Source organism: Lampetra fluviatilis, chromosome 44 (genome assembly GCF_964198595.1).
Source record: "Lampetra fluviatilis chromosome 44, kcLamFluv1.1, whole genome shotgun sequence".
NCBI classification, from domain to species: domain Eukaryota; kingdom Metazoa; phylum Chordata; class Hyperoartia; order Petromyzontiformes; family Petromyzontidae; genus Lampetra; species Lampetra fluviatilis.
This window is the reverse complement of record NC_136318.1, coordinates 8,137,160-8,159,540: the sequence shown is the minus strand read 5'-3', so window position 1 is coordinate 8,159,540 and position 22,381 is coordinate 8,137,160. Positions and strand designations below refer to the sequence as shown.

The 22,381-nt window shown below is 44.6% G+C and overlaps 1 protein-coding gene across 1 annotated transcript in view; it reads left to right on the top strand.

Moving 5' to 3' along the window:
• Positions 1–22,381, top strand: part of SUCLG2 (succinate-CoA ligase GDP-forming subunit beta) — a 135,248-nt gene that overhangs the window by 37,643 nt on the left and 75,224 nt on the right. The window contains exons 3-6 of the mRNA XM_078876627.1: positions 6,370–6,469; positions 10,437–10,527; positions 12,332–12,484; positions 18,735–18,824. Of these exons, the coding sequence (XP_078732753.1) occupies positions 6,370–6,469; positions 10,437–10,527; positions 12,332–12,484; positions 18,735–18,824 (434 nt within the window). The remainder of the gene's footprint in view (positions 1–6,369; positions 6,470–10,436; positions 10,528–12,331; positions 12,485–18,734; positions 18,825–22,381) is intronic.

Genomic DNA, 22,381 nt, shown 5'->3' with positions numbered 1-22,381 from the left:
ATTTTAACGTTTGTTCAAGTGAACAAACGTTTGTTGGTGAAACTGATTGGCAGTGGCACACGAATAAACTAAGTTTTTCTTCCTAAGACGGTTATTGACTAATGTGGCGGGTTTCACTTAATTCAATACGTTGATTTCCCGCGGAAGCTCCCCTGTTTGTGGAGCGAAACGTCTGACATCCTTCCGAACAACAGGGACGATACGACCTGATACAACGTCGGAGAGAGCGATGTACAGCTGAGAATACCTCCGCAAAAATTGATTCCCTTGGTTGTTATAACCACATCTATTCTGCGCTAAAGAGAAAGTCGCGGTGCTCAATGAGTGGTGGAAGGAGTATCGATTTAAAGTTCTTTCTGTGGTTTTCTTATTCATTAAATAGCAGTGTACTGAGCCCCTTTCCGACCTCTGTGTACACCCCCAGAGCACACCAGGACTCGGCCGATCATAACGCCGCTCTCATGATCCGTGTCGTTTGTTTATAATTAAGTTAATGGGGAAACTATAGCATTTTACCCATGCCAGTGCTCTTTTCGTCGACGTGTTTTTATTGTTCAATTTCCCAGCATTTGTATTGTACGTATGTTGAGCTTCTTTCGTCACGGTGTGTAGCCAACCGTGCTAATCGAAGGTGTATTGTCCAGCGGTTGGAAGCGTCGGCCCGGGAGTTGAGTTGGCGTGCGTTGGGATGGTTTCGCGATGAACATCCACCCCGCTGCGCCTGTAGACCCCATGCCGTTTGTGCTTTCGCAGGCGGGGGGGGCTGCGTCAGATTTCTTCCCCATCCGCGACGTTATCGACCCATGGCTGCAGGTTCATTTGCAGCATTATATTATCCGACGGCACACAACAAATGCGACCTTGTGTGTTTATTTTTTTTTGGAATTCGTCCATATGCAGCTATTTGACGTTTCTGTGAAGGAAAGGCATCAATAAATTACCCAAGCATTTCCTGTGGCTTTTCTTTGAGTGCAAAGTGTGAAAATAGTTGGTAAATGTCAGTGAAGGATATCAGATTTGTGGGTCTTCACGTTGTGCTGGCATGCACTGTTTATGATACATCACACAGCGGGGGAGAGGCCTCTTATCTACCACACTCTTATTTGCCCTTCCTATTATCCACGCCCCAGAATCGATCCGTGGGAACTCCTCCTACTATCCGTCTCATCGATGTTTCCTATTGTTTGTGCAGCGGATAAGACGAGTAACCTGCAAGCGGGTGGCGATTCCTATCTTTGTTTATCTGCGCGTGTTTCTTGCATCGAGGTAGTTTTCGTGGAAAGGACGCGGACTTTGGGATCTGCCTCTAACGCCCCCCCTCCCCTCCCCTCCCCCCGTATTGGTGAGCATTGTAGGAGATTCACCGCTTAAACTTTATCGTGAGCAGTCTGCCAATTGGCACGGTGCACTTGCGCCGATTTGATTTGCTCAGTGGGCAACCGAGGGAATGAATAAACTTGCCTGATGGAACAAGTTTAATACATTTTGCCGTCTGTCTGCAGCAGTATAAAAAGGGTAAACTGCTGTTCCGTTTTTCAGCAGGTCGCGTTTTTGGTACTGGAGGAATCCGATGAGCTATAAAGCTCTTTTTCGCAGACATCAAGTGTGGGTGCTTCCAACCCCTTTCCACTGTCGTGGAAGAGTAGGCCAATATACCCATGAGAGAGGGGCTCTCCAGTGCTCCTTCCAATGCAGGTAGTTGCGCCAGCGGCAGCCTGAACAAGTGATGATTTGGAGGGTCACAGCTTTACTTTTACATTTTAGCCACTTTCCTGAACAAGCCTTGGCACACGGTGTACAATGCGACAGCTCAAGGTTACTGAACCGTCACAGGAAAAAACAGGTGCAATATTTTCATAGTGCGAGCCGCCCACCCCCACCGCTAACCCCAATCTTTACGGCACCCAGACGACTCTGGGTGAAACGTAATAATAATGTTGAAGTTTGATTGTGTGTGTGGGTGAGGTTTCGGTGTGTGGGTGAGGTTTCGGTGTGGCAACTTGGCAGGCTGTTACAGACAGTATTCGGCAGCTGCTTCATGCTGGGGAATGGCAGAGGAGGAGATAATTGGTACCCTTTAGCTCAGAGGTGTCGTATTGGCTCTTGCTATGCCTTGGCCCTGCTAATGATCTGGCCGAATTGCCGTGCGGTCTGCAGGTATTTGTAGGTTTTTTCGGCCGTGGTCGTTAAATCTGTGCAGGTACGCGCTCGTGTGCACACTGGAGAGAGCCTCGCGTTAAAATTATTGGTTACTCTACTATTTCTTTGAGACCGTTTATAATAATAATGCAATTTATAACGCGCACAAATTTGCGGACGTAACGGCCGCAACTCAGAGGCGCGGAGCCAAGCTCAGAGTCGCTCGAAAGCGTGGTTATAGAGGTGAGTTTTTAAGTGTCTCTTGAAGGAGGCGATTGAGGTGATGCTGCAAATGTGCAGAGGGATAGCGTTCCAGACTGTTGGGGCGGCCACCGAGAAGCGGCACATAGACATGACCATCCTGGATCTTGGTATCAAGAGGAGGTCGTGAGTCGCGCTGAGCAGACATCTGCCATGTGCTGAGCTGCAAGTTGGCAATAATGAAGGTACGGTGGGCAGGCAGATGTGACGGCATGGTGGCAGAGGCAGGCGATCTTGTATATGACCCTACTGGCGATGGGTAGCCAGTTGAGGGCACGGAGACAGGCAAGTGAGTCGAAACGGGGATGAATGTGGCCAATGAAAGAAAGCGATGGCAATTAAAGTTATGATGTTCCTTATATGAATGAATATATATGTTTTTGGGATCGCGAGGGAATTGTCACGCCCCTAATTCACATGCGAGAATATGGATTTGCAGAGTGAAGGGAGCTTGAACAAAAAAATAAATCGCAGTAATCGAGGAGAAGATGGGCCCTCAGCGGTGGAACACTTGCATGTGGCAAGGGAAAAGGTCGCGTGTCACATTTCAAGAGCTGTCCTTTTCCTTGCCTCGCACACCTCCCTTCCTTCCCACCCTCCGGGCAACACCCGAGGAAGAGATGTTGATTATTCGCACGTGGGCGCTCGCTGATTCGCGCTCTCCGACAAGGCAACAAACGAACCGGGCACCCAGGGAATAATAATAATATAATAATTTACATTTATAAAGCCCCCTTCAACAATCGTTCTCAGGGTGCTCTGCATGAAAAGGTTGAAATAGTTTAACGTCAAGCAAGGAAAGAAGAAGTGAGACGTTTGTAAATAACTACAGAGAGAGACATTTTAAGCATGTGTTTTTCGTCGAGATTTGAAGATTGGGAAGTGTCTCGGAAGACCTGACCTCGATAAGGGAAAGGAGTTCCAGAGTTTAGGTGCCGCAATTGCAAAGGCACCGCCGCCACCCCAAGTGTTAAAGCCGAGACCGTGCAACTGTGAGCAATGCAGATTCTTTAATTGACCACCAGGTTACACCAGCCCACAGGGAATTATTGTGTCCGTCCGTCGTGCAGGGAGGGGCTGGGTGGGGACGGAGGGGCTGGGTGGGGTGTGGGGAGGGTGGGGCTGGGTGGGAGGGGTGGGGCTGGGTGGGGAGGGGCTGGTCACCCCGGGGTGCCCTTATAAAACTCAACGTTTAACCTACTCATGCCGGCTTGTGCTCGCCCTCACAGTCGGGTATATTTGCGGAATACACCACGCCGCCGTTGACCCTGGCCATTGATCGAGCAACCCAACGTTCCTACCAGCTCCCACGTGACCCTCCCTGCGCCATTTTTTTCAGTGGTTATTCGTACATTGGTCACCCACACACTCCTGACTGCTACACCATTGGGTTTAACGGGAATTCTAAAATCCAGTTTTTTGTTGTGGTGGGCTGAGAACCGAGAATTAGAGTTAGGTCCTGCACTGCTATAACTTTTTCGACAATCTTAAGCCTCTAAACCGCCGATGAAAACAAGGCTTAACCTCTGTATGAAAGCCCCCCCCCCCCGTGTTAATGATTCCATGTAGCACTCTTTGTGAGCAAAAACTTTACAGAAAATTAAAGGAAACTTGTATGGACATAGCATGGAAAGAAGATACCGGTCTCCAGCCATCGTCACGGCATTATTGCTACCTTAGTATGTGCCTTGTGTACGTATGTATGTTAAACTTCTTTGACACCGTACATAGCCAATCGTGCTAATCGAAGGTGCGGGGGAAGGACAACAAACTTAACACAAAAAGCAGTCCTGAAGAAATTTGTTTCAATTTGAGATTCAAAGTGTTTGTCCCCAGCAGCTTCATAATTTTGGAAGGAAGAGCGTTCCAGACGGCCGCAGAAGCGCATCTGAAAGCGCACGATGTGGTGGACCATCTCTTGTTTCGATGGCCAGCCAAAAGCCGCTGCTGTTGCTGCTCCTGCGAGCATGGAAGGTGTGAATTTGATCACACTTATCAGAATCGCCTCGAACTTTCTTGAGAGCTCCGGACCCGTTCGGAGTGTGGCGAGTGAGATGATTAACCATAAAAGGGGTGTTAACCTTTGCACCTTCACAGAAGACATTCAGGTGTCAACTGTGTGAGTGATCCCAAATATCGATTTCAAATGGAGAATGCCTCCCATGCAAAGAAAGAAAAAAGATCTCCCCCCATATATCTTGTATACAAACTGTTGGGGCAAGTGTTGTTCACGAGCACCTATGAAGGCCTGGACTGCTCTATTACGGGGTGGTGTGGCCAGGACCAGGCACGACCGCCTTTCACAACAATATATTGTAGGCCTGTACCATTACCTTCCTACTATTATAGTAATTATAATAATACTAAAGGTGTTGTTTGGCACACAGAAACTGAACTGGCAGTGCACCTACCCCAGAGTTTCATCGCTAGTTTGTTGGCTTGCAACATCCGGTAACTGCCGCCACTGCCGACGGTCTTGGCCTGCGGTCGTTCCTCGTTCGAGGAGGGAGCTGCTTAGCCCAATGGTGGCCTTGCCAGCAGGACTCGGAAGTCCGAGTCTGACCGTGCGATTGATCCATTGTTCACGCCGCGTTAGAATGGCAGAGCTGTGTTGGGGAATGCAAATCGGATCGCTAGTAAAGCACTCGAAATGAGCATTGCGAGCGCTGTGCACGCACCCAGATAATGTTAACTGCTCGTCACCACGGGTCCTGCGGTGGCATGATGGTAACCATCTCGCCTGGGATATAGGAATTCATGGTTTAGATCCCGATCCTGACACCTGTATATTCTGGAGTTTGCATGCGTCTCTCCCCATGGTCATGTGGATTTTTCTCCTGGGTTCCTCCGGTTTTCTCCTCCACATTTAGAAACATGCTTTTATTTAGCCGCAATACATTTCCACACAATGAGCCACTTCGTTGAGCTATCATTTGTGGCCAGGTCACTGCTAAAAAAAAGCTTTATAGCTTGGTGGGCCTTGCGTGATAAAATAAAATTTATATTCTTGGTTCTTTCGGTAAAGTCACGTTACGTAGAAGGGAAATAATAAAATAATATAAATATAAAACAATAAAAAATTCTCACGACCTTTCGACTGCAACACAAGCAATCATCATCAGGCGTGAAATCCACAGCAATAAAATGATGCATTTTTTGATGATTGTTTGTGTTGCAGTCGAAACATCATGAGAATTTTTTATTGTTTTATATTTATATTATTTTATTATTTCCCTTCTACGTGACTTTACCGAAAGAACCAAGAATATGAATCCCTGCAGTCACGAAAGCTTTAAATAAAAAAATACAATTTAGTTTTAGATTTTTTAACACAACGAAGCATTTTCATTAATTATTCAATGATAGCATTGCCTCTTGCTTGCTTGATTCTACCCACTCTTTTCTCTGCTAAAGTACGAATCCCAAAAAACACCCCTCCCTGCCGTCGCCCTCAAACTCTCATCGCGTCCGTTTGTTTCTCCCCTTGTACGGTGTCGTGAGGATGCGATCGCGCTCATCGGTGAATCGTGCATCAGGTGACCCATCGCGGGGGGTGGCGGTCGCTTCAGCAGGCCCCTTTCTCTACGTCACCCTAGTAGCAGAAACGCTTACAAAAAAATTGTTTTATTTTACCAGGTAAGGCCGACTGAGCTATGTAGCTCTTTTTCAGACGCGACCTGGCCACATCGACAGCTCAACGAGTGGCCTATCATCATGTGGAAATATGTAGCAGCCAAATACTCTAAACGCACGTTGTTTCTAAATGTGGTGGGAAAAAAACCAGAAGCCCCGGAGAAAAATCCACGCGACCACGCGCTGCAAACTCTAAATATATAGCAGGCATTGTCATCGTCGGGATCGAACCCACGACCTCCCGCATACCAGGCGACGGAGTTACCGTCTCTTAGCCCCCGCCGGTGTCCATTTACACTTGTTTTGATGCAAAATTTTGTCTGCTCTGTTCCACAGAGGCTCGCGAGCTCGTTCTGAAGGCTCAGATCTTGGCGGGAGGTCGAGGCAAGGGCTCCTTCAGCAGTGGGCTCAAGGGAGGTGTTCATCTCACCAAGGAGTGAGTTTTAAACTGCTCGCGCACTTTCTATTTTAATCGGCCATGGCCGATCCACTGCTGGATAGTATACGTTAATAAATCTTTCAAGTATCCCTACTTAAAGCTTTCGTGACTGCAGGTTTTCATATTCTTGGATCTTTCGGTAAAGTGAGGACGGCTGCTTGTGTTGTGGCCGAAACGTCGTGAGAATGTTTTATTTTTATTATTTTATTGTTTCCCTTCTACGTGACTTTACCGAAAGATCCAAGAATAAGTATTCTTACGTTTATTTTCTCCCTAAATTGTCTTGCATTTTAATTAATTGTCTCGCTTGTCTCAGTCCCTTTTTGCACGCATGCGCTGTGTCAACGCACGTTAGAGACACGAGACTCATTTCAAGTGCCGGAATGCGATCCATTTATTAACCCGGTAATGCAGCGTATACGTTCAGAATGTGCCACTTAGGTGTGATATACTGTATTAAATAACATAGAACATGCCGGGGTAATTTACCTAACCCCGGTACATCTCAGCATATTGCAGACAATTCATTTTCTTTCGGGACAGGTACATTTACTTAATGACCTGTCAACACCGTTGCATGCCTTTGATATATACCGCAGATAAAGCTGCGAAGCGATCATCCATTCCTTTTTTTGGGCCCTAAATTTCCCACCAACGCACGCGACCAAGTCGGCTTGCACCTTCCATTACCAAGGTTGGCTACGTACGGGGCGAAGGAAGTTCAACTTGCGTTGCCATGATATTATTTGTTCGTGATACAATCCGATGTCAGAGTTCATGGTGTAACAATTATCACGATACCCACAAACGTGTAATTTGTATTTCACATAAAAAAAACTTCATTGCTACTCTTACTTGTAGGACAGATAAAGATTATGTAAATGTTCTTCAACTGCAGTTCTCTTAACATAATCCGTAGGTATATCTTATAATTGCAATCTATGTCTCTTCAGAAACCCACTCAAAGTGACTCAGTTTGTGGGAATGCTGCCATCTGTACCGTGGGTCTCATAGCTTTGAAATTATCGGCATGCTCGATTTGATAAATTATATATACATGTTCGTATATGAATGTTATCGACAGATAGATTTGACACATGCATTCTGAATGCAATTATGAAAAGATAAGATTGCGTTTTCTGTGATCATTTTCAAGGCTATCGCATGATTACACAGTGTATAGATGGACTTGAAAATACATTTTAGTTTCAAGTATTTTTTTTAGGTCAAAAATATGACCCATGATGGAGGTTTTTTTTTCACCGAGTTGGTCGCAACATTCACAAGGATACCACGTGAACATCAACACGGTCAACAGTAATGTTAAACAACCTTTGGAAGTTACATTTTGAGGATACATTAAATCCCTTAATATCGTAACATTCTACCCAGCAGAAGGTATGAAGTTGATCCACTGCACAATAGCTCGCATGAAATGTTAATTACATTATAATTCACAAGCTAAATGTTGATAATGACTAATTTATTACCATGCCTAATTTTAGTTGTGCGTAGCAAAACGACGTAAGTGGTACCATCATAACAAACTAAATTTGACACAAAGGCTGCGCTGTAACGGTGTAGTACATGCAAACAGGGCTTCCCATCCGCTCAAGTCATGTCAGCCTGTATTCAAGCATCTTCAGCTGACAGTTGCTCCGATTAAATTGAAATTACATTCTCACTGGTACAGCAGTGACGGTCCCACCTGATGACGGAGACTTGTGTTGCCTCCGAAACGTCGTGATTTATTTTATTTCTATTATTTCTATTATTTATTTTTACCTACTTGACTTTACCGAAAAGACCTAAGAGTAGTGACGCACTGGTTAACTTGCAGTGCGACAAACCCGGTGCCCGGTTTTGATTCCTGGCTGGAGTTCAAATTAGCGACGATTCGTAGCAGAACCATTCCTGCCCCCTCCTCCTCCTCACTGTCGCCATCCCACACTGTTCAGTGTGGTGAAGTATGGTTAGAAAAAACAACCCTCAATGACTGACATGGTGTGGCGAGGCCTTCATCCCCTAGTGGATTAAGAATGGCTGCAATGTATTAATTTTATTTATTGTTTTCATGCAATGTACACCAATTTGCAGACACTGACATGCAGCCGTTGTTTAGGCAAATACACATTCTCTCTCCTATGAGTAGAAGAATAAATCTGAAGACTTTGTAAAGACATTGAGGCAACACACCTTCTGTCAAACCAGACAAGAGCCTCCCGGGGTTTCACCGTACCATTTGGGCCATTCCAATGCATTAACATTGATTCTTACACTCATGGAATTGTGAGCTTGTGAATACAGTATACTCTCGATTATCTGCTTGCGGTTGATCCGATTTCAGGATTGACTTGCCACCTGAGATTTTGACGTAAATTAATAACTGATGGATTTTCTTTAAGCCCAAATTAATAATCTAAAACCAGTTATACATTGCTATTCTTGGAAATATTTTATTATGAGTCACGCGCTTAAACCGAACAAATATGCGCTCCGGTGAATCCGAAATCCACGTGATCGCCGCTACAGTACAGTAGTTACATATCTTTACAACAGTGGGTGGAGTTTCATTGTGATTGGGGCGGCTCTGCTATCCATCTAGTGAGCGTAGTCTTCTGTGGGGGAGCAGGAAAGTGTGATGATGGAGCACGCGCATTCGTTCGATATCGAAAGAGTAACAATCAAAATCGTCAGTTGTGCTTCGTTTTGAGTGATTTATCCTCATTAATTTTGTGAGTTTTAATTTATACCTGTATCAGTGGTTTTTGGCATAGAAATCCGCGGAAAATGTATATTTTTGGATTGGCAACGATTTTGAATTATCCTTGGCCATCCTCCCCGTCATTAGCGGGGATAATCGAGTCGACTGGGTTCATGCTGTCTGTTGAACACCGAGGTTTTCACAGCCGCTTAGCAGTCCATCGTATTGAGTTGAAATCGGCTCAACTCGTAAAGATGCCTGCAGAATCTTCTTGATTCTTTCGGTAAAGTCACGTAGAAGGGAAATAATGAAATAATAAAAATTAAACATTAAATTATTCTCACGACGTTTCGGCCACAACGCAAGCAGCCGTCCTCAGGTGAAGAACAGGTCTGTCGGAAAGACAGCTCCTCCTACCTCCTCCTCTTCCTCCTCCTCTTTCCGACAGACCTGTTCTTCACCTAAGGACGGCTGCTTGCGTTGTGGCCGAAACGTCGTGAGAATTATTTAATAATGTTTTATTTTTATTATTTTATTATTTTCCTTCTACGTGACTTTACCGAAAGAACCAAGAAGATGAATCCTTGCAGTCATGAAAGCTTGAAATCGAAATGCCTGCAGAAGCTTGTGGAAAACATCTTGAGGGAAGGAACGCTCAATTCCGCGGCTCCTGTGGCTCCTGCAGCTACTGGAGTCCGCAACATTTTCTACCAATCTAGCAAAACAATGATTTTCAATATGAATTGTGATCTTGAATAGCGACCAATCCTTGGCACTGTTAATGACAATTAATTGTTGCCCCCCCCCCCCGCCTTCCCACCAAAGAGTGAACATTAATCGACTCACAAAGGGAGTTGAAATGTTACGTGCGCAGCTGATGCATTGAGATTATTTTAATTGTTTTGCTTTGATAAATGTACACGTAATAAGCCACTTTGTTGAGCTATCATTTGTGGCCAGGTCGCTTATGACAAATAGGTTAATAGCTCAGTGGGCTTTACCTGGTAAGATAAAACATAATTTAGTTTTATTTGTATTTTTGTAAGTGATTTGTCTTGACCTTTCCTATCCTTGGCACTCCTGTCGTATTTTTGTCATGTTTGTTGTTACGGTCTGACCCGCCCCTGCTGGATATGTGTGACAAAGAGCTTTATAGCTCATCGGATTCCTCCAGTATAAGTAAATATTCTGATTCTGTGTTATAACTCTTTCATGTTTGTTGTTGTTCTTCTTCCGTCTATCTGTGTTTCTGCTGAACAGTCCTCAGGTGGTGAAAGACCTTTCTGCAAAAATGCTCGGCTTTAACCTCGTCACAAAACAGACCCCCAAGGAAGGCGTTTGTGTTTCAAAGGTGAGACGCTATTTCCATTTAACTTTAATGTTGATGTATACACACACAACAAAGATGTCCCCAATAGCCTCAACAGTCTGTTGGGGCAATTGCTGTTAGCGAGCATCTATGAAGGCCTTCGCGGCACACGAGGATGTCGGTGACCAGCATCACGCCCGGCCGCCTTTGTCTCCCCAGTGCTGATGTTTACTACACACCTCGCCAGGTACTTCATTTAAGACAGAGTTGATTCGGAGGGGCACGTGACCGGTCCAGATAATCGTCACCAATGTTGGCCGTGAGCGAGAATCGAACTCGGATCGCTGGGTTCTTCGCGCAGTGTGCTAACCATTGCACCACCGCTTCCCACATACACAGAGTAGGTGACGCATACACACGCACACCCTGCGTATTTTCTGCTATTAAAATAATGTTTTTGGTGCTTGCGGTCAGCTTTTGCTTACGGTCTAATAAAGTGCGTGAATTTATAGAAGGTATTTCTTACTCGTTCCTTGTAATGTTTCACGACCAAATACAACAAATTAAATACGAAAAATATATAGTAGCCTGTGGTACTATTGCTCTAAGTAGTGTTCTGTGTTTCGATTGCAGGTTCCCACCAATGATAAATATATGCCTTCATGATGCTACACGTAGACATTTATTTATCTATCTTGAGAGCCCTACTTCGTTTGGAGATTACATTTTCAGGAAACTCCTGCATTGTGTGGCTTAGCCAATTCCTCTTGGAGGATTGTTTTTGCAAGCGAAAGGAAACTAGAGTATTGGGGAAAAACACATTTATACCCATGGGATTAGGTCGACACAACAAAGGAGTTTAAGAACCCACTGCTAGAGGTGATCAGGTGTACATACGATCACGGGTTAGAGCACTGACCCAGTAGCCCTGAGATCCTAGGTTCGAATCTAGGGCACACACCCGGAATTAAAGCGGTGTTCTCAAGCGGAGTGAGTTGATTGTCTCAGCCCCGATCATCAGTAAATGTGCCAAAAAACCCCATCGTGTGAGTTTTTTTTCTTAATTTGGCTCATTCCATCAAACCCAGTAAGTGTGGTCTGATTGATACGCAGATGAGCAGTCTCAGCAGGTTATAAAGAGGTGTTCTCTGAAAGTGGACATTTCAATTGTCTTTATCTCATGACATGATGCTGATAGCACAATTATAATCCACTTGCTGTACTGCCATCTCCTGGCTGTCCCACAGCCCAGCGGGGTTGGAAGTGTCACGTGATTATCTCCGTGAAATTACATGCCTGCTCCACCATGCCTGACATTCAAAGTATCTCCAATGATTCATTCACATAGCGCACAATTACGCAGCCTGTAGGAAGCTAGCTGAAATTATATATTTTAGAAAATAAAGAGGGATGCGACGTTATTTTATAATTCGAACGGGTGTTATTGTCTGCTGGTCCAGCTGTGTTGGTGGGTAGTAGGGCCATGCAGCCAATGTCATCGTTAAACCGTACTATGCTTCACCAGCCTGCACTGACCGGCGTGAAAGAGTGGTCAGTTAAAGTATCATGGCCGGAACTGCGTGGGGGAAGCCCTCACCTTGCAGTGGATTAAAAAACAGTGCTTGTACACGTCTTGTGCAAACACTTAGATGTTCTCCGACGTCTATTCGGGTCGTTACCGCGTGTTGTCCGGCCGCGACGTTCCTGAAAAAGCTGCCGACGCTCTGGAGCGAAACTTCGGACATGGTGCCGAAGCCGCAGTCGAAGAGCTGTACGGCACGGTCGCGAACAAGTGGTAAGCCCAGAGATGTTGATGATCACGGGGAAACCCCCTCCTCTCGCGCAGGTGATGATCGCGGAGGCGTTGGACATCTCCAGGGAGACCTATCTCGCCATCCTCATGGACAGGACCTTCAACGGACCCGTGCTCGTCGGCAGCCCCTGCGGCGGGATGGACATCGAAGAGGTCGCTAAAAATAACCCCGAACTCATCTTCAAGGTGCGTCTGCTAAAAACGAGGAATGTTAACTCCTTCACCTGGTATACAGGAGGTCATGGGCTCGATCCCGACCCTGACGCCTGCTGTATATTTGAAGTTTGCATGTTCTCTATTCACGTGGATTTTTCCCCGGGTCCTCCGGTTTTCCTCTCCACATTGAGAAATGACGCGCGTTTGGAGTTTTTTTGCTGCTATAAATGTCCACGTGATGAGCCACTTCGTTGAGCTATCCTTTGTGGCCAGCTCCCTGGGGCGACCGATTGAGTCCCTGGTCGCGAAGTAGGGACTGAGATTTTGAGGTCCCTACTTCGCTGCGCATGCCGGCACCCACTCCCGGCCAGGTGGCCGGGAGTGAGTGCCGTTTTTTAATGACGGGGACTCCCTCTGCTCTTTCCTCGGGCTTCTCTGTTTCACTTTCAAATTGCGCACGTTATAAATGTGTTCACGAACGAAGGACGGAATCTGGCAGCCCGAGCTTGAATTCCTGTCACAGCTATCATCAGTGGTGAGTGATAACTGAACCGGCCGTGATATTTGTATATATTTTACCATCTTCTTGGTTCTTTCGGTAAAGTCACTAAAATAATAAAATAATAAAACATAAGTCAATAAAATAATAAAATAATAATACATAATAAAATCAAACATAATAAAATAATATTTTATAAAATAATATTTTATTATGTTTTATTATTTTATTATTTTATTACTTCCCTTCTACGTGACTTTACCGAAAGAACCATGAAGATGAATCCCTGAAGTCACGAAAGCCTTAAATCGAAATATATTTTACCAGGTAAGACCCAATGAGCTGTAGAGCGCTTTTGCAGAAGTGAACCCGACTTCTCTCCTCTGCCCACCCTCCCACCACTCCCATCCCCCCATAAACCAACGCCGCTGCTCCCTTCAATGTATTATGGTCTAAAGTTATCCAGGAATTTCCTGTAATGCTGTCTTCCGTTTCACCATAAGTTAATAGAACATTCGTTACTTTGCGACACACCTGTAAGTAGCACGGACAAAACCGCAGTGCTGTCATACTCGAGTTGCGGCAGCACGTGTGATATTCGATGTTATTCTCCAAATCCGTAATGGGATTTCCTGTTAGAAACGTGACATTTCTCCACTCTGAGAACCATGTCACCATGTGTGCACGTTCTCAGTGGTTTTTTTTTGCTTCAAAAGTTTAACTCGGTTCCAAGGAAAAATTTAGGGGCGCTGTGTTGGCGAGATGTTGACTACCTTGCCGGGTATGGAGGAGGTCGTGGGTTCGATGCTGACCCTGACACCTCTATATTTGGAGTTTGCATGTTCTCTCTCTCTGTGATCGCATGGAGTTTCTCCAGGTCCTCTTTTTTTTTTACTTTTTTTTCTTCGAAGCTATTAAGAGTATTTGGCTGCTAAACATTTCTGCACGATAAGCCACTTCATTAAGCTATCATTTGTGGCCAGGTCGCTTCTGAAAAAGAGCTCCATAGCTCAGTTGGCCTTATCTCGTAAAATAATAATAGTTTAGTTCCGTTTTAGATGATTATTGGTAGCACCGACGAGAATAGGGAATGGTTGGCACACAGAGGTCACGTGCTGGATCTCCTGGCCCGGCTGTTGAAGTAATGCGGCAAGTTTCTAAAAACAAGGTCCCTCCGCCTCTGCCCACTCGGCAGTATGAATGGCTCCACCACAAATTGTCGGTCGGCAGATCCGCGTGTGCTGTTGGTGGCGTTAGTAAGTGTGTGGGTACTCCCACGTCTTCGAAGATGTCTGAGCAGCGTGGAAGAGGAGGCTAAATGCCCAATGAAGAGGATCTCTCGATCCCCCCAGAGTGGATATCCTTCTGCCAGCAGGAGCACGAGAAAGCATTTGCAGGGCAGCGCCTCCAACCTTTTACACGAGAAGTGTTTTCAATTGGGAACTATTTATGTCCTTTGTGTATGTGCTTTGTCTCAACAGTTGCCAAACCCTGTTGTTGCACTTGTTAGAAATGAGGTTTGAAGAAAACTGCAAGGATATCAACAGAATACTAATCAGTTCACCCTCCCAGCCCTGCGATGAATATTCACGGTTCTCAAATCACAGTTCCATTCAAGAATGATTATTAGTTTCTTTGTCCCTTTTTTACATTTAATTTGTACTGCTTCTCATTAAAATCAAATTGTATTTGATGCTTCTGCGTTGGCAGTGGTGTACAAGCACAATTGACATCAGCAACTCAACACAACCTTCAATAACAACACTGTGGCCTTAAAATAATAATACGATATATAATAGGGGAAGTTTTGGTGCAATTGGCTCTTCTTCTTAGCACATGTGTTTGCCCATCAGTATCGTAGGGTTTTGTCATTTACTCTTAAACGAAATGTCACACGCACATACCATCTGCGTAGAACGTTCATATGCTATAAATAATCAATTCTCACGTCATTTGATATGTGGTGCAATCGCATTTTTCAAACTACATTTCAGCGATAATTTGCACGATATATATGCGACATTACTTTTGTCGTTTAAAATGAATGGGGAAATGCGACTAAATGAATAAGCTCTTATTAAATAATGATTAATAAAATGAACAATACACGCATTTTTACGATTATTCGGTAAAAATGTTAAGTCGCACTAATGCGGGTTGGTTATTCTATCAACTCTCGTGGCACATGAAATCTTCCAGTCGCGCTTTTATTTTTCTGTAAGCCGTCATTCAAACATACAACCACTTGTGAATATCGTGATTGAAAAGCAGCAAGGTTCAGAGACGGTGGTCATTGCAAACTCTAAACTATTAACTATTTATTTAATCTACAGTGAGGGAAAAAAGTATTTGATCTCCTGCTGATTTTGTACGTTTGCCCACTGACAAAGAAATGATCAGTCTATAATTTTAATGGTAGGTTTATTTGAACAGTGAGAAACAGAATAACAGCAAAAAAATCCAGAAAAACGCATGTCAAAAATTTTATAAATTGATTTGCATTTTAATGAGGGAAATAAGTATTTGACCCCTCTGCAAAACATGACTTAGTACTTGGTGGCAAAACCCTTGTTGGCAATCACAGAGGTCAGACGTTTCTTGTAGTTGGCGACTAGGTTTGCACACATCTCAGGAGGGATTTTGTCCCACTCCTCTTTGCAGATCTTCTCCAAGTCATTAAGGTTTCGAGGCTGACGTTTCGCAACTCGAACCTTCAGCTTCCTCCACAGCATTTCTATGGGATTAAGGTCTGGAGACTGGCTAGGCCACTCCAGGACCTTAATGTGCTTCTTCTTGAACCACTCCTTTGTTGCCTTGGCCTTGTGTTTTGGGTCATTGTCATGCTGGAATACCCATCCACGACCCATTTTCAATGTTCTGGCTGAGGGAAGATTTGACGGTAAATGGCCCCGTCCATCGTCCCTTTGATGCGGTGAAGTTGTCCTGTCCCCTTAGCAGAAAAACACCCCCAAAGCATAATGTTTCCACCTCCATGTTTGACGGTGGGGATGGTGATCTTGGGGTCATAGGCAGCATTCCTCCTCCTCCAAACACGGCGAGTTGAGTTGATGCCAAAGAGCTCCATTTTGGTCCCATCTGATCACAACACTTTCACCCAGTTGTCCTCTGAATCATTCAGATGTTCATTGGCAAACTTCAGACGGGCATGTATATGTGCTTTCTTGAGCAGGGGGACCTTGCGGGCGCTGCAGGATTTCAGTCCTTCACGGCGTAGTGTGTTACCAACTGTTTTCTTGGTGACTATGGTCCCAGCTGCCTTGAGATCATTGACAAGATCCTCCCGTGTAGTTCTGGGCTGATTCCTCATCGTTCTCATGATCATTGCAACTCCACGAGGTGAGATCTTGCATGGAGCCCCAGGCCGAGGGAGATTGACAGTTCTTTTGTGTTTCTTCCATTTGCGAATAATCGCACCAACTGTTGTCACCTTCTCACCAAGCTGCTTGGCGATGGTCTTGTAGCCCATTCCAGCCTGGTGTAGGTCTACAATCTTGTCCCTGACATCCTTGGAGAGCTCTTCGGTCTTGGCCATGGTGGAGAGTTGGGAATTTGATTGATTGATTGCTTCTGTGAACAGGTGTCTTTTATACAGGTAACAAGCTGAGACTTGGAGCACTCCCTTTAAGAGTGTGCTCCTGATCTCAGCCCGTTACCTGTATAAAAGACACCTGGGACCCAGAAATCTTTCTGATTGAGAGGGGGTCGAATACTTATTTCCCTCATTAAAATGCAAATCAATTTATAACTTTTTTGACATGCATTTTTCTGTATTTTTGTTGCTGTTATTCTGTCTCTCAATGTTCAAATAAACTTACCATTAAAATTATAGACTGATCATTTCTTTGTCAGTAGGCAAACGTACAAAATCAGCAGGGGATCAAATACTTGTTTCCCTCACTGTAGATTTGAAGTTTTCGTGACTGCAAGGGTCCATACTCTAGGTAAAAAAGAAAATAATAAATTCAATTAAATCACGACGTTTCGGAGGCAACACAAGCTTCCGTCTTCAGGTGGAACCGTCACAGCAAAATTACTGTATCAAGTGATACAGTATTTTAGTTTTTTTAACTACGTGACTTTACCGAAAAAACAAAAGAATATTTATTATTTTACCAGCTAAGGCCCACTGAGCTATATAGCAATTTCAGAAGCGACCTGGCCACAAATGATACCTCAAGAAAGTGGATTATCACGTGGAAATTTCTAGCAGCCATATACTCAACACATGTTTATAAATGTGGAGGGGAAAAACCGGAGGAGCCTCGAGAAAAATCCGAGTGTTTGCTCCTGCGAAATTCAACACGGGCCCGCCTGCCGTCCGAGGAGGCGTAGTCATTGGGAGCCATGCTGATTGCCCCGCACGTACGTGCACAGTATGTACATTTGGCCCCCGTAATTATATTTTTCAGGCGCCTTGAATTTTTTTGTTGGCTTTGTTCGCCGGCGACATGGAATGGCGGAGGAGAACCGCCCCCGCGTGAAATGCTCGGGGTTTTCACGAACGCTGCTGTGCTCTGTTGCGAAAACCTACGTACAACTTTCCATGCCGGCCAGTCCATTTGATTCGTCTGAAAAAATAATAATCATCATCATCGTGTATTTGTTCTCTTGAAAAGCTGTTCCCTGCACAGGGTTACTCCGTCTGCTGTTTGTTAAATAAATAATTCTTTACAGTCTTTTGTCAATCTGCAACGTCCCATATTAAAACAATGCTCAGTGATGCAACAACGTTGCACGCAACAGGCATTAAACTCAAAAATGGTTTTGTATGTAATTATTAAAACAATAGCGTCTGGGAGTCATAACAGAGGGTTGTGACCTTTTGAGGTACAAAAGCCCAGGACATGTCAAAGGAATGAGCATATTTAGCAATATCAGAAGAGGGGAAACGACATGCACATTTCATTTCCTGAGTGGTGCATTTATATTTACGCAATGGACACGCACCATCTTCCCTCTTTAAATGCTTAATAACAATTGGAGATTCCACAGAACAGCTACATCAAGAAGGGGACAATCCTGGCAAAGCCGGGGCAGGTGGCAACGCTAGGCCCAACACGTTCCTCCCCTTCTCACCCAGGTGGTCTTGGCCCAGGAAGCCAGGTATGGGATATAGGGAAGGAAAGGCATCTGCTGAGTCTAGGAATAAAAAAACGGGAATTTTAGAGAAGTAATACATTTGTAAATTAGAAACATATAGAGATAACAGTTATTATTATTAAACACATGCAGTCATACGTATGAAACACATTCAGCCACGTTTGACCACCTTGTCATGATGACCTTGTGACTTCATTCAGCCAATCAAAGCCGCATCTTGCTTTTATAACTAGGACCATTATCATTGCAGGCTTGAACGAAGTTGCAAGCTTCAGCCGCCACGTTGCAGGCAGCTTCACTTTTTCCTCGTAGTCTGCATTAAACGGCGAACGTCAACGTTGGCTTTAGGCAGCATTCCAAAGAAAAAACAAAATTGCACCACTTACCTTGAGCTTTAGCCTGTACACAGCTGGAGAAGATTGGTCAACACGAACAGCTAAACAGATGGGGACATCATAACAAAGACATGAAAGGCCTCAATTGACTTTGCCGTTCCTGGGGACTGTCTTCAGTCCGATCACTCTTTCACATTACCTGCAAGCATGGAAGCTGAGTGTAAGGGAATTTGGATTGTTGTGCACGTGGCACACGGCTAACTTGTTTGATTTAAAATTCCTGCGCTGTACCAATCTTGTGAATGCGATGTCATTCTTTTTGTAGGAGGCCATAGACATCGTGGAAGGCATCAAGGATCAGCAAGCCTTGCAGATGGCCAAAAACCTGGGCTTTAAAGGCAAGCTTGAGAAACAGGTAAGAAAGAAAACGTTGTCAGTATATTACATTGTTGTATTATTTGAAGCTGTATGTATTTCTAAAAATAGTTTTCCGCTGACTGACCTATTTTGTCGAACTTTTTTTTCGCGGTATAGTATACCCATAATGGTAGTCGAATGATTACGATTCAAATTATAATAATTTCCTTTACCCAAAAAAGCCTCGCTGAATGTCAAGGTTCATTTTCAGCAGGGTTCTGCATGATGATGTTTGGCTAATTCGATTTAGTGTTTGGCTTCATGTGCGAATGAAAACCGAGTACTTGGAGAAAACTCATGCACCCGGTTTTTTTTCACTTTGACAAACATTCATTCATGGCTTTGGTCTAACTTTCCTATATAGGACCTCCAGAGCTTGGGCAATTGTTAGGACCAGTTTCGGCTGCCTTCCCGCATGCCTGTGGTTTCCTGCATCACAAAACTGCGCGTGTCGTAAATTTTACAGCGTTTTGAGATCCAGCCTTCATCATTTAACACATGTTCAAATGTTTTAATATTAATAAAAAAAATCAATATCACGACTGCCATATTCTCTCCACCTTGCAGCCCAAGTCTATATTACCTGGTATTCCCAGACGCTGTCTAATTAAAGTGCTAACCAAGTCTTAGTTCTTCTCGCATTGCAAGATCGTAGGAGGCTTGGGTGTATTATGGGTGATTTAGTCCTTGGCAGTGATTTTCCTCTTAATTGACTATAGACTCTGGAAAAAACACATTTTGGAAAAATGTAATAATAATAATTCTTTATTAATTTCAGTTGCATTTGCACAAGTTATATCTCGCTAAACCTTCCCTCATCCAACACTCACTCGGTTAATTGCATTTCAATGCACAAATGGCGAACGGGACCACTCTTGATTTTTATCTGCTCGGATGATGTGTGCTTTGACTAATTCAAGAAACTTTTAAGTTGTTAGAAACATCATGATTACACTACTATTGAGTGATTAATTAGATGTCCACTTTCACAAAAAAATACATTTATTCTACGCTGTCGTGTAAGCAGATTGTTTTCCTTATTTTTTTGCTCACCTACAGACATCCACTTTTTTCTGCAGAAATGTAATTAAATAGTCTACGAGATTAGCAACCAAAGCCAACTGCCGGCTCCAACGCGTTTCGTTTGAGCATGTAAATTAATGGCTTTATTTATCGTGTAATTTTTTGTTTACTTGAATGCATGTTTCTATCTCTGAAGGACACCTCTGTGTTGACGCCATGGGTGTGTAAATATGCTGGGTCCTATATAGCGCAGAGTGCAGTTAATGCCCCTGTTGCAAATCTCAAACAAATCCTTCGTGTAGATCCAGGCTTACTTGGCGCTGTCGGTGGCATTTCAATGGAAATACATAAATGAATGGAAAAATAAACAACGAAGCAACTTCCATTCCATATTTGCAGAGGCAAAATGGAATGTGTTTTAGTTTCTCAGCCTATTGGTCTCTCTGGGCTCGTATTAACCGGCAGCGTTTGTTTAAGCCGCAAAATCCACACTGCCTTTGACCTTCTTTGGTCTCATCAGCAGAGTCAGGCCTTGCTAAATAAATCTGCTGGTTTACCAGATGTTATTGGTCAAAGCACTCTAATTGATGGAGCCCCCTTAGCAAAACAACAATATCCCATAAAACCCATTACTTGCTGTGGCAAAGCTTTCCGGCTAATGTAATAAGTACATCGACTTCCATTTAATATGTCCTTAAAAAAGAAAATGTTTATTCTCAGACTTACTAGACTTACGTGAACCACTGATATTTGATACAGCTATTAGTAATTACATTGATTAAATTGTATTCACCCATGAAAACCACATGTGACAATCAATTGCCACACCCAGTTCAGTATCCTTCTTGCTATACTGCCCCAAATATGTATTTGACTGCTTTGCTGATGGCTCACCCACAGTGGCCCAATCCCTGCACGATCTGACAACCCTGTCGCCGTAATTATGTAACGATACATTTCGGCCCTCTGTTAATCCAATGCTGGATGCGAATGCCTCCCACACTGCATCTGTCTTGGGGCTTGTCTGACCACATCTCATGCTGATTGGTGAATGGGTGGAGTTTCTGAACTGGTTCAGAATATTACGCGCCACTGAGGCTGGCTGTGGCTAGGTTTCGGAACTTGGATCGGCGGGTTCCTAATTCGGTGCCCTCACCGCTGTCACGCGCCGCATATCATTACCATACCTGCTGCATAGCTAAACATGTTCATTTCACTTTCCTCATTTCTCCTATATAATATGAGATTTTGTTTTATTACACGGCAGCATTTTTGGTGCTTGATTTCATGATTGAATTAAAGCTTAATCCCTCAAAAATACTCCATCTATTTTCCAAACATCTCGAGAAGGAGCTTCCTCAATAGACTTCGAACTGGATGAATAAAAGATGAAACACTGGGCATTGGCATTCTACATTTAGAATTCAGGAAATGGCGCTCTGGAAAGCCTGCATTTAATTTTGGTACGGTGCAGTTGCTGCTTACTTAGATCGCACACCCCACTCTATATAATCCCCACAGCTATCCACTCTGTGGGTAACTGAGTATGTGGAGTGCCCACCAGCCCACTCTGGTCATGTGTTCCTACCTCCCTGCCTCCATCCGCCCGTTCATCCATTCATCCACCCTCGTGATGTTCCAGGATTTTTTCATTCGATTGCCCAAATGTGATCGAGGGATTGGGATTATAATGGGTGACATTTCATTCCGACAGTGCTATATCAGCTTGTATTCACCTCACGAGACAGATTATCCACTCGGATCTCTCGCGGACCAGTGCAACCCCCCCTCCGTGTTAGAGAATGGCCCATGGAAGTGGATACCACAGAGCTACCTCTGAGGTCACTTGAAGCGACCTCTGCTCCACAAAGTAGGGGTCGGCACTGCCCCACCTGCGCCGCATGTGAGAGTGATGTCTGGCACGTCGCAGTCACTCCATTATTTACATTCTTTGAGCTGCGATTAAGCCAAATGAAGTGCCGAACCAAATTGATGGTGATGGGTTTTCTTTTTTTTTTGCGGTCATTGTGACCACGCTGAGACTATAAACTGCACCACGCTTTGGAAGCCGGTTTAAACCACGGCTTGTGTTCAAACTCGGGCTCTGGGCGGCTATGCCAGCTCGCTTGCGCTCTTGACTTGTAAGTCACCTGGGCGGGGCCACCTCTCCGAGTATGCATTTTTAATTACAGCGCAATGCCTCCAGCTGCCGGCGAAATCAATTTACACGTGCCCGCGGCGCGCTATGGCGCCGTGTTGGGATCGCGGTTTGTCGAGAGCGAGCGCACTCGGTCACGTGCAGCGCTGCCACAACAGAGGCGACTGTTGGGACCGTGAGCTGGGTAGCTGCGGCGGCGGTGGCGGTAACGGTTACACTGATGGTGGTGGTGCTACTGCTGTATGCTCGCTAACCACTATCCTGGTGGTGAAGGAGGAGGCACCGTCAGTGTAGCGGTTGGCGCACTTCGCTACGAACCCGGCAACCCGAGTTTGATTCCCGATCACGGCCAACACCAGGGACGATTATCTGAA